The sequence below is a fragment of the Pogonomyrmex barbatus genome, unplaced genomic scaffold (assembly GCF_055798465.1).
Source record: "Pogonomyrmex barbatus isolate J1 unplaced genomic scaffold, ASM5579846v1 scaffold4, whole genome shotgun sequence".
NCBI lineage: Eukaryota > Metazoa > Arthropoda > Insecta > Hymenoptera > Formicidae > Pogonomyrmex > Pogonomyrmex barbatus.
In genome coordinates, this window is record NW_028297138.1 from 2840412 (window position 1) to 2854034 (window position 13623).

The 13623-nt window shown below is 35.8% G+C and overlaps 1 protein-coding gene and 1 long non-coding RNA gene across 12 annotated transcripts in view; both read left to right on the plus strand.

Moving 5' to 3' along the window:
* The window catches only part of LOC105431144 (uncharacterized), a 458217-nt gene that overhangs the window by 103609 nt on the left and 340985 nt on the right, over positions 1 to 13623 (plus strand). For all 10 annotated transcript variants that reach the window (XR_016140256.1, XR_016140257.1, XM_089081292.1 and 7 more), the window contains one exon: positions 8940 to 9302. Coding sequence is in view for 8 of the 10 variants with exons in the window: in XM_089081292.1 (XP_088937418.1) it covers positions 8940 to 9302 (363 nt within the window). In the remaining 2 variants the exon portion in view is untranslated. The remainder of the gene's footprint in view (positions 1 to 8939; positions 9303 to 13623) is intronic.
* Positions 3479 to 8288, plus strand: LOC148935656 (uncharacterized). 2 transcript variants are annotated; one of them, XR_016140261.1, is made up of 2 exons: positions 3479 to 5720; positions 8154 to 8288. It is a non-coding gene; the product is annotated as an uncharacterized LOC148935656 (long non-coding RNA). The 2 variants fall into 2 exon arrangements; XR_016140262.1 differs by lacking the exon at positions 3479 to 5720 and adding an exon at positions 5727 to 7993.

A 13623-nucleotide genomic window follows, 5' to 3' on the forward strand; every position in this document is an offset into this window, starting at 1 on the left:
GCTAGCATTCTTTTCACGAAAATTCACGCCCGCTCAAAAAAATTATAGTGCTTATGACCGCGAACTAACCGCAATCTACGAAGCCATTAAGCATTTCTGTCACTTCCTCTAAGGGCGACAATTCAAAATCCTGACGGATCATAAACCCCTCGTGCACGCATTTAATCAACGATCGGAAAAAGCGTCTCCAAGACAGCTTCGCCAGTTATCATTCATTTCGCAATTTACTACTAACATTACGCACATTACAGGCCAGGAAAATATAATAGCGGACAGCTTGTCACAAATTCAAGCGCTGCATTTACCGTGTGAAATCGAATTACTCGAACTGGCGGAACTCCAGAATAATGATCCGGAACTACCGCGCCTGCTTACGTCGATAACTACGTCGTTAAAATTTAAAAAACTTATATTCGGCTCAGACAACGCACACATATTTTGCGAAATGTCGGCGAATCGTTCAGACCCTATATACCGGTTTCGTTGCGCAAAAAAGTATTCGACATGTTTCATGCACCTGCCCATCCTAGTGCTAAAGTCACAGATCGAACTATCCGTCAAAGATACGTTTGGCCACACATGCATCGCGACATTGCTAATTGGGCCAAAAACTGCACCGACTGCCAACAATCGAAAATATCTCGGCACGTTAAACTCTTACCCGCAGACTTCACAGCACCGGACGGACGTTTCGACCACGTCCACATGAACTTAATAGGACCATTACCGTTATGTCAAGGATTTCGTTTCTGTTTAACCATTATAGACCGTTTCTCGAGATGACCTGAAGCTATTCCCATCTCGGACATATCCGCGCAGACTGTAACCCGTGCATTTTACGATCACTGGATAGCACTCTACGGCGTTCCCAAGATTTTAACTACCGATCAGGATAGCCAATTTGAGAGTCAAATCTTCAAAGCCCTTCTCCAGTTGATCGGTTGCAATAGAATTCGCACAATAGCGTACCACCCCGTGGCCAACGGAATGATTGAGCGGTGGCACCGCACCCTTAAAACTGCGATCATGTATCGCGGATCTCGGAATTGGGTAGGCGTACTGTCTACGGTTCTACTCGGATTGCGTACTTAAATTAGACTGGACACAGATGTCTCTCCAGCCGAATTTTTTATACGGAACAACATTGCGTTCAGCCTAGACAGTAAGTGACATTAACATTAATCTAAGTTAAATATCATTTTAAGCGACTAACATTAGCTACATACAATATATATATATATATATCAGTTTCCTTTACACTGTGTAACGTTGTCACTCGGGGGGGAGTATGTAGGCTCAGCGTTCTTTTTCTTTTAGCGATCCCTCCTTATATAAGTTGTGTACGTCATGGCGTAGAGAGAGCGAATTTACGAACGCTTTGGCGCGACTTCGTTCCTTTTGAGTCTTGAAACTGCTCTCGGGCAAGACATCTCGAATCCGAGTTTACATATATTGTAATATCCGCACGACACCTCAAGACAATAAAGTACTATTGAATTTTCTTAACGCCAGTGAGTTGAGTAATTATCCTCTCCTCCTATTGGCCTGGCGACCGTACGCGCACAGAAGGCACGAACGATGACACTGTTCACGCCGGCCATATTAAGATATCTTCTCCCTACAACAGTCTTTCGCTAATGCCATCTAAACGGAATTAAAGAAATGTCGGTAACGATCGACAATTTAAAAAGTCTATATTATCGACATGACTAATTCCGTTTACTGTCACATTATTTTTTGTCATTTTACTAAATAAACACACACACACATACACACACACACACACACACACACACACACACACACACACACATATACACATATATATATATATATATATATATATTCATGTATTGTCAATGCAGTAGTTATTCTTCACGACGTTCGCTATGTTCAATATCCTTATAAGTCAGAATACGAAGCACATGTATTTTTCTCAAAGAGAACATATATATACGCACATACGTATATACGTAGTGAAGCGACTTTTTGCTATGTCTATAGAAAGACATGGAATTATTTGTACTATTGCTATTGACTAGTTATCTACAATATCTAATACAAACATATATATAATTTTAGTAGATTTTGCGATAACATTGTATATTCTTCCAGTAAACATATATATTCTTCCAGTATATATATATATATATATATATATATATATATATATTATATATATATGAATACCTGTGTGTGTGTGTGTGTGTGTGTGTGTGTGTGTGTGTGTGTGTGTGTTTGTGTGTGTGTGTCCAATTGTTTACAAATAATGCAATAATCGGTATTGTCCGAAAGACATTTCTGGCATACATTTTTGCCAGTAACGTCAAACAGTAATGTCAAATAGACGCTTCTGATTTTTATTATTGGAATCATACTGTAATATGAAATATAGAATGGACTTCTTCATTCTCATAAGAATGCAATTGACAATTTCTTTCTTGTCTCTCTAATTGTTTACATATAATTTATTTGTAATAACCAGTACTATCAGAATTGACGCTTCTGACATTCATTTTAGTTTGCAAGTACCGTCAGAATAGACGCTTCTGATTATAATTCTGATTATAATTTTTATCAGTACCGTCCAAATAGACGCTTCTGACATCGACGAAACACTTTTCACCATTGCACTAATTATAAGAATATAATTGTGGATAAAATAGTTATAAAAAGAGCGCTTTCTTCCGAGCACGTAACTTCGTTCACGCTCTGTCTCGATTCTAATTGTTTTGACCATACCTTTAATGAAATTTTATCTAAATACATTTTCCAATATATTTACTATGTTATGACTTCTCTCACTCATGTATTAATGAAAATGACGGGCAATTTGTACACAGTATAAATCTTTTATCAATTAATAAAATTATATTAAATTTACAATTAAATTGTTCCTCAATTAATTATTAAAAATTAATATCCGAATAATATACTAAACTGTAACGCATACCGCGGTGGGTTCACATGTGCGAGGCACGCAGCAAAAGACGAGACACGTATATGTGCGCTCCGCGCTTGGCAACGTGGGTTGGCCGAAGAGAATAGAAATATCATCCTACTCTCTTGCACCAAAGCGCCATGAGTAGAGAATAGGAATATCGTTGTACTCTCTCGCGACGCGTATGAGAAGGAAATAGAAATATTATCTCTTTCGTGTAGTATGCGCCATGCGATGGTCCAGCGTGCCGAGCGCCGAGCGCACATGTACGTGCCTCGTCTTGCGTGTGTATCCAAATAAGAAGGGAGGGTGTGCGAGGGTGTGGGTCGGCGGGGCCCGACCACGAACCAGTCGTGAAAACTTGTAATTATTTTGCGAAAAAATACCATTTCAGCCAGGAATCGAATCTGGCTCTCCTGCTTACCGGGCAGGCATTTTATGCCTTCGACTACCGAGACATGTGATGATATTTATCGCAAATAACGTGTTTAGAATAACACGTCAACAATACAATGATACACATATATACGTATATTACTATATATGTGTGTGTGTGTGTGTGTGTGTGTGTGTGTGTGTGTGTGTGTGTGTGTGCGTGCGTGCGTGCGTGCGTGCGTGCGTGCGTGCGTGCGTGCGTGCGTGCGTGCGTGCAAATGTCTGTTGCACGTTTTGTTAACTATTTTAATCATGTATACACTAAAAATATCAAAATCGAAACGATGACCAACGAAGTTCTATGTTAGTAGAATATATGAGACTTTCTTTGCGAAAAGCTGGAGTTTGATCACCAGCTTTCCGTTAGGAGATATGTATCTGCTCATATCTTCTTTTTTTTATCTTTCTTACAACATAAAATATACGATTAATGTCTGACAAATTTAATTAGAATAAAAAATTTTTAATAACATTTTATTTGCAAAATAAAAACGTTAGTTTATGGTATTTTTTTTAATAATATTTTATTTACAAAAATTTGCCGTGATTTTATGATAAATGGCGTTGCAATCTGATTCTGAAAGACAAGGACGAATACACGAAAAGAAAGACGGACGATGTCGTCGAAATGAGAAATAATTATACGCATACTATTGATGCTTAGATCTTTTTTGTTAGGTTTTTGATTGTAATTTTACAAGCTCAGTATTATTCTTTAAAGTAATTCGAGGTGCGGAACTATATCATTTTGTACATACAAAGCTGCAAAACTTTTATATTCGTCGAAATAAGACATCGTGTTTCTCCCTTACATAACGTGTAAGGCATGAAAGAATGGATTAATCAGAATCCTTCATTCTGTTCTCATTCCGTCGAAGTGAGAAATGATTATACGCATACTGTTGATGCATAGATCTTTTTTGTTAGGTTTCGGATTGTAATTTTACAAGTTCAGTATTGTTTAAAGTAATTCAAACTGCGGACCTATATCATTTTGTCCATACGAGACTGTAAAACTTTTATATATATATATATATATATATATATAAATTCCTATTTTATATATATATATATATATATATCTAAAATAAAAACACAAAATTATATGTTGACTGTTTTTATTGAAAATATTGACGGGATTGACACATTACAGTCAGCATCTTTGAATTGGCTTTACAGATACAAAATCCTTTTGTGCAATTGAAACGTAACACAAAAAAAGAAATGCGGAATGGTCGATTTCGATAAAAAATTAAATTCACTTTATTCTAGCAAACAAGCTTATTGAACGTTTTATTGATCCCATAGATCGTTCGTCCTTATTTTTCCTCTGCAACGCCATCTATTGCAAAATCTGTCAACTACAATTACTGCTTATTATTTTATATTTGCGCCAAGCATATATATACGCGTAAAATTATACACACTCTGTTCAAGTCTCAAACTTTTTTTCTAAGCTTTCAATCATAAATCCAAAAATATAGTATTGTTTATTCATCTAGTCCGAAGTGCGGGATGTACTCATTTTGTATATATGAGCTATAGAATTTTTGTATTAAAGAAACAAAGATCTGATGTGACAGCTGTACGAGCTAAAATTACGTTTTTTAATTTTTTTCTTATTTACTTGTTAAATCGATTGTCCCGCATATTCTTTTTGTGTGTATTTTAATTGCCTGAAAGGATTTTGCAATCTGTCAAGCCAATAAAAAGTTCTATGGTGCACTGTAATATGTCGGTAATTCCCGTCACTTTAAGATCTCCTTAACAACAGTTTCTTTTTTTTTTCAAGCGTCCTATACTTGACACTCTTTTTTTATCTTTTTTTAAGGAAAAGGTAATTTTATAGTCATATCAGACATTTTGTATAATATTAACCATCTTTTTATATTCGAAAAGCGCGTCTCGGTATTTTTTTGCAAAATGATTATGAGTTTTTCACGATTGATTCGTGGTCGGGCCCCACCGTGATGCACATCTTCCCTTCTTATTCGAAGGCTCGAGCCATGCTTGATGCAATCTCTCCTGCCGCTCTGCAGGGGGACCCATTGTTCTTTCTTCGCCTGTTTGAAAAAATGCGGCTTCGCCGCGCTTCTCAGAGGGAATAATTGGTTTTTCCGGCTCTACTTTGCAACGAGAGAAACCGTGTAGCTTCGATGACGTTGGCGACTGAGAAGTGATGGGATCGAACAAGCGGAGCATTGGCGCACCAGGAAGATTATTTGTATATTTGGATGGCGTTGGAGGGTGTCGCCGCTGCGGTCCGACCTGCATCCATCGAGTGAGAGACCAACATCGCTCTGAAGTACCGGTCGTGGGGATCGAAAAAGATATACATATACATGTATATATACATGTATATATTGTGATATGTGTGTGTGTGTGTGTGTGTGTGTGTGTGTGTGTGTCATTGTATTATTGTGTTACTCTAAACACGTTATTTGCGATAAATATCATCATATGCCTCTGTAGTCAAAAGGATAAGATGACTGCCCGGTAAGCAGGAGATCCATGTTCGATTCCTGGCTGAGGTGGTATTTTTTCGCAAAATGATTACGAGTTTTTCACGACTGGTTCGTGATCCCCGCTGTGACGCACACCCTCCCTTCTTATTTTTATACTTGACATTTTTTTTCTATAATACGCACAACGAGAATAAATAGGATAGAGAACGAAAAAACGAGCAAGATAGCATATTTGCTCTTTTTCCGCGTGTCCGATTGGCGGTCGACGATGTCGTTGAGTTTTGCGACGAGTTTGATAATTGGTCATAGTTCGTTTCGGAGTGTAAGTGATGTTTATGCGTTATATATTAGGTGTACAAAAAAATTCTGAGCTTTAGATTTCATACAACCGAAATAACAATTTAAATTTTATATATCTTCCCGCCCTTTTGCGGTTTTAAAGCATTGATATTTGGCCTTCTAAAATGCCATACAGTTTGGCGTTTGATGCACATAACCTCAAAAATCAGTACTGTTCACGATGGCAATAACAAAAGAGCATATTCGATTCTCCATCCACTTCGCGTTTCATCTGAAGAAAAATGCTGTTGAAGCTACTGCAATAATTTGTGCTGCATATGGAGAGAACGCTGTAAATCATACTACATGTAAAAGATGATATCAAAAATTTCGCCAAGGAGATTTCAGTCTTGAAGATGAACCGCGTGCTGGACGCCCTCAAAAGATTGAAACGGACGAATTGCAAACACTGCTGGATATAAATTCTGCGCAAACTGAAAAGGAGCTTGCAGAACAGCTTGGCGTTACGCAGCAAATCATTTCCGTACATTTACATACGATGGGAAAGGTTCAGAAGGAAGGCAGATGGCTTCCGCATGAATTGTCCGAAGACAACAAAAATCGTCGGCGTAACACTGCACTCACTTTGCTTTCAAAGTTCCGGAAAAAAGATTTTCTGCACAAAATCATTACAGGCAATGAAAAGTGAATTCTTTATGATAACCCTAAATGTAGAAAATCATGGGTTGACCCTGGTCAACCTTCGACATCGACGCCAAAGCCCAATATCCACGCTAAGAAGGTTTTGCTCTGTATCTGATAAGATTGGAAGTGTTGTATTACGAGTTGTTACAACCGGGTGAAACAATCACAGCAGACCGCTATCAACAACAATTGACCAATTTGAGCGATGCATTAGAAGAAAAGAGGCCATTTACTGGCCAAGGACATCGTAAAGTGATCTTGCTTCATGACAATGCTCGACCACATGTTGCGAAAGCGACTCAGGACCATATCTTTGCGTTAGGCTGGGAACTTCTCCCGCATACGGCGTATAGCCCAGACATGGCATTTTCCGATTATTACCTCCGGCTGCAACATCATTTGGCTGATACACATTTCGTGAGATTTGAAGAGATACGAAAATGCATTGATGACTTTATCGCTTCGAAGCCGGTGAACTTCTATCGTCAAGGAATTCGCAAGCTACCCGAAAGATGGCAAAAGGTCATTGATGCAAACGGGGAATATTTCGCTGATTAATATTTTTTTGTTTGTTTTTGAATAAAGATTGAATTTTACAAAAAAAAGCTCAGAACTTTTTTGTACACTTAATATATAAATACTGAATATGACGTCCATACGATTAAAAATAAAAATTTTCAAAATAGCGGCAGAAAAATTTTAAAATTAAAGTACAAAGTTGCGTTATTCACGATTTTCTAGGTTTATAGATTATTAAAATAAAAAATGGAAAATGAAAATATTGAAAATATTTTTGGAATTTCAAGGTCACACCTATGCCAAAATCTTAGTTTTAAATGAACATATATAAATGCTGAATTTGAAGTTCGTACAATTAAAAATACAAATTTTCAATATGACGGCAGATAAATTTTAAAGGAAGAGTTGCGGAAGAGATGCAAAGATATGAGAAAAGATTGCGAAAGAGTTGCAAAATGGTTGCGGAATAGTTGCGGAAAGGTTGTGGAAGTGTTGCGGAATAGCTGCAAAGATATGCGGAAAGATTGCGGGAGGGTTGCGGAATGATTGCGGAAGTATGTGGAAAAGTTGCGGAACGGATGCGGAGATAGATGACCTCCGAAGAGGTTACGGGAAGAGAAAAAATATACAGAGAGACTGCGGAATGACCGTAAAATTATATACCAACCCTGCGGATAAATCAGGCCGATAAATCAGGGACCCAACGAATATTGATTCGCTATTCGCTAGTAGATCCTACAGTGACCCTGACTTATCAGTCTGATGAGCCACTGGGTCGATAAGATATTAATAGTGACATCTCGTGACAGATGTGGCAGCCGTACAAAGACGACGACGATAATAATGATGATAATGACGACGACGTTTCTTAAAGTAAAAATTTCCAAATCGGACTTTGCGTAGCAATAGCTCTGCTTATAAGGCACATAGCAAAAAAATAAAAATGCTTTTATTATGCAAGTCGAACTCAAGCTATCGATCAAGCTTACTTAGAACTTGATTGGTTTAGTCGTTATTGAGACTCAGTAATTTCAAATACTCGCATCTCGCCGACTCGCGTAAAGTCACACGGTGTTCTCAATTGACTTGACACCCGAGACACTACCGTGTCTCCTGATCATTTTTCATTTTTAGAAAGAATAGAATGCGCTACTAAAGTGAGGTCTATTTCAGTGTCACCCATATAATACTTCTAAAAGTTTTTAAATTTTTCATTCATATTACTTTAATATCGGTTTTACACATTTATCACTAAATGAGATACTCACTGATCTATTAGATGCAGAAGTAATTTTAGTGAATGTATATTCAGCCTAAATAACAAGTATATCTTCTTTTTTTACTTTAGTAAAGTCCAATTGACTACATTAAGTATGATAATTTCCAATTTATCAATTACAACTTATACAATCAGTGTCATGTCTAATCATAACGTGATCAAACATTTTTATTTTATAAAATCATTTATCTGGACATCTTGCTACTAGCTCAGTTCTATTGAAGCAATAAAACAAAAATTTAGTTTGAAAGAAAATAAAAAACTTATTTTTGCATATCAAAAGAGTTAAATAACCGCCTTGGATATCTCGTTGCAGAATCTCAGCAACTCATCATCAAAAACATCAGTGGTCCATCCGCTGTGAAAGTTGGCGATGTCGATCACATAATCCTCGACTGCGACTATGCCCTGGAAAACACCTCGAGCCAAGGATTAGTAGTCAAGTGGTTCTTCAATGACAACCAATTAGTTTACCAATGGATCTACGGCAGAAGTCCTGCAGCTGACGAACCAGTTGCAAAATACATTGATATAATGTACAAAGCTAGCGATGATCCCTTAACTAAGTATCGAGCTATGAAACTGAATAAACCAGGAATCGATTTAACGGGTGATTACACATGTGTAATATCAACATTTGCAGACGAACGGATGGCAAACATATCTATAGTGATGTATTGTGAGTATCTCTCTGTCTCTCTCTCTCTCTCTCTCTCTCTCTCTCTCTCTCTCTCTCTCTCTCTCTCTCTCTCTCTCTCCTCTCCTTCCTTCCCTCCCTCCTTCCCCCTTCGCTCCCCCTCTTCCTCCTTTCCCCCTTCTCTTTTCTCCGTCTCCCTTCCTCTCTCTCTCTCTCCTCTCTTTCCTCTCTCTCCTCTCTCTCTCCTCCTCCTTTTCTTTCTTTTTTCCTCTTTTCCTTTCCTTGATACAGAAAACAATTCATAGTTTTTTTTCAAGTTATTCTCATATATAAGTAGAGTCTAGCAAATTGTTATAGTATCTGATATAAACAAACTAATAAACGTTATAAGAAATTAATATGAGTAGTTAGAATGCCCTGTAAAAAATTATAGAAGCCAATTCAAAACGCAGTAAACAATTTATCTGTCGAAGTGTGAGATTGTTATTATCCATTTTTATCTGTATAAATTAACTTTTATTTCGGATTAACTTCCTTTTTGTTTCTTTCTAGTTTTAAGAATTAGAAAAAAATTAAAAGATTAAAGTTAAACTACATTAGTAGAAATGGACATAACTGTAACTTATTTCTCTAACAAAAAATTACTCAATATGGAAAATGAAACAACGAGAGAAGGAAAACAATTGAAGATCGCTAGAACAGTACAAGTGATAAAAAAATTAATGCTGTGATACTCTGTATATCTATTGTGCAATAGCAAACCGTACGCAACATGCTTAAATTCTTCAATTTTTTTCAACTATGTATTATTCTTCCGATCGTTTTGAAAATTAAATATGTTATATTAGATAAGAAGATCTTTTTCAGTAAAATGGTAGTAGTGTCTTAAGTATGTCTTATTTAAAAGAGTCAAAATTTTTTCAACTGACTTTTTCTCGAAAAAAAAAAAATTGTCCGCTTCTTATATTTTTCTCGATTCCATCAATCTCTATCTTAAATTTTGCTTAAACCTCTACAACATCTCTCAAATTCGTTTAAATAATATCTATTTGATTACGTTAGGGTTGTTTATAATATATTGTTAGTTCGGGTTGTTCTATATATTATTTTCAATTATTTCAATTATTTCAATTATTTCAATTGTTAATATTTTGCAAATTATTAATATCACTACATGTTGTTATAATGTAATTACATTCTTGCTTTAAAATTGTAACGATACGCCTAAGTCACCTCCTTCCGTTATTAAAAACAGCGTAAATTAAGTTCTCTGAAACCGACGATCCGTCGGGGTATCGACACGGCGATCCTCTGTGATCCCATCGTCGACAAATTCGCGATTCCCATCGTAGACCAACGACGCGATAATTCACGTGAGCAGAACATGAACATAACGATTCGTGCATTGAGTCATCGCTGTTAATTCCGCTACTGATCGCGCTACCGAACAAATTCACAGAATTGACGAGCTCGTTCGGCGAAATTCGTGGATCGTTCGGCGAAATCCGCAGAGTCAGGCCCAGAGCTCAAGTTCGGCCGACCTGCTCCGATTTATCACGAATTATGGCCGACTCGAATATATACGCTAATATATATTCTGACGGATATATACTCTGACGGATGATTTTCGTTTTTTCCCGGCAAGATAGCAACCAGTCCAGTGCTGATCTCGGTAAAATCTGTTCTGATCTGTTCTGTTTGCGATCCTAAGGCACTATCTAGTAAGCCAGGAGCTTCTGGCGGATCGCTCCTATTTTCAGAGTACGCAAGTATTTCTCACAAGCTAGGGTGTAATTTGACCCTTAAGGCACTTGCATGCGACATCCATTACTGATAGACAACAGAGCAGGGGGCTTCCTGTTTCCAAGCCACAGCAAAGGTCTGTTCTTTTCAACTTAACTTCTTGCACGGTTCATCTTTTCTCTTTTTCTCTTTAACATAGGAAAAAAGGAAGAAAGATGAACTATGCAAAAAGTTCAGCTGAAAAGAACAGACCTCAAATCCTCTAAGTCCTATTCCAGACTGTAAAATCGTCCAGAAAAGATAAACGACGATAAACGACATGACGAACAACTGATCGGTTACGCGGCAAACACCGCGTGCGACGAGCCCCGCGCATCGTCTCACGTCGCGCACCTATGTACTATTGTGCAATTCAAAAAATTCGCGAATATTTTCGGCAAATAACCGAGATTCCAGTACATATTATAAATACCGAACGAAATAAGATTGTAAAAACCTAATTAGTAGCTTGTAAATAATTTTCTCTCTTAAGAATATCCTTGTATAGTGATTCAAAACAACATTGTGTCCTTAAAATGTCGTGTTCTTGACTTAATTCTGAAGCGATTTTTCTTTTTTCAAAATTTAGTATGAAGCTTAGTTTTTGAATTATTAAAAGAAATAGTCGTATGACGGGTCAGATACGACAGGTAAGCAAGGGCGGCGCAACTCATCGTCAGACGCGGGCATTTACGCGGGGCGCTTGGTGAATTGATGATTATACATAATAGTACGTACATATTAATATAAAAATTTAAGAAAATAAAAACAAAAATTTGAAAAGATTGTCTCAAAGATAAATCAAAAATACAACATTTAAAGAATAAAAGTTATTTTAATAGAACAAATTCTCTCTCTCTCTCTCTCTCTCTCTCTCTCATTCTCACTCTCACTCAATCACTCATTCACTCACTCATTTACTCACTCACTCACTCATTCGCTCACTTACTTACCTTATAAAAATCATTTTGTATAATTATTCCATGATTCCATCTTTTTCGCTGTTCCTGGAATTCCTTGAGAAAGACAGATGAATTTTCCGATTGAATTCCAAATAAGTATCTTGTAACAAATTTCAATTCACTTGACTTAAACTTTAATTTTTCAATTACATTGATAAACTTTTACACTCGATCAGTTTATTTGATTAAAAAACGAGAAATTTACTAATTTATTAGTTAATTGTTATTAACGTTAATTTTAATCACTGAGTCATCGATTAATCACTTAATTAGCGATGACTGGAAATCACTTCAACAGAAAAAAAGCACAGATTCGATTGATTTTAATAATAAATCTATTAATTGATCATTATTAATTGCTGTTGACTAATTATTCGATAATTGAAAAAACTTGAAAATTTACTGAACTTTGAAAATTTATCTAACAAGCAATAACCCTAACGGAACAAGTAGCATCTGGGAATCTTTGGAGAATATCATGACAGTATATTGCTAATAGTCTCAGAAAATTCGACATACGTACTACAATATACTCACAAGGAAATGGCAAGAAATTGTGAAATACAAAATTGAATGAGCTATAGTTCATTCGAAAAGAGAGGTCGAGAGTATAAAAAGTGTAAAAGAGTTTGAGTGCATGATTTAAGAGTGCTTAGTTTCGAAGAAATTTGCATACAAAGTGAGGCCTTCTGCTAGCTGTACAGTAAGTATTAAGTATATAAATAACTCAAGCTAAGCGTGAAGCGCCGTCTGCACAGTCTAAGGCTCGCATGTGATTTTTTTCTTCTATGGCGGGGAGAGTTTGAAACCTCGCAGTGATAACTCTTTTTTTTTAATAACAGCTATATTTTGTCGACAAAATTAATTTTGGTTATTATTTGTAATAAAATATTATTATAATAATTATACATTATTATTATATGTAATGTAATGTAATGTAATGTATTAAAAAGTAACAACAATTTTTATACATATAATATAATAATATATAATGTTTATTTATTTCTTTATTTATTTATTTCTTTTTATTTATTATAAAATTTGGACATTGCAGCATTTGTGGATAAAAATTGAAATAAAAACTTTGGAAACACAAATATATCATGAATATTTGATGAAAAGAATAATTTTTTTTACTTTTTATTTCAATTTTCATCCATAACATTATGCTGCAATGTCTGAATTTTATAATAAATAAAAAGAAATAAATAAAGAAAGAAGTAAAGAAATAAATATTAATATATGTATAAAAATTTTTATTTTTTTAATACATATAATAATAATGTATAATTATTAATAATATATAATTATTTTATTACAAATAATAATAAAAATTAATTTTTTCGACAAAATATAGCCGTTATTATAAAAGAAAAGTTGTCACTGCGAGGTCTCGAACTCTCCTCACCACAGAAGAAAAAGATTACACGCGAGCCTTAGACTGTGCAGCCACGGCGCTTCACGCTTAGTTAGCCGAATGCCTAACTTATATACAAATTTCTCCGAAACTAAAATCCATGCACTCAAACTCTTTTACACTTTTTATACTTTCGACCTCCCCTTTCGAATGAACTATAGCTCATTCAATTTTATATTTCACAATTCTTGTCATCTCCTTG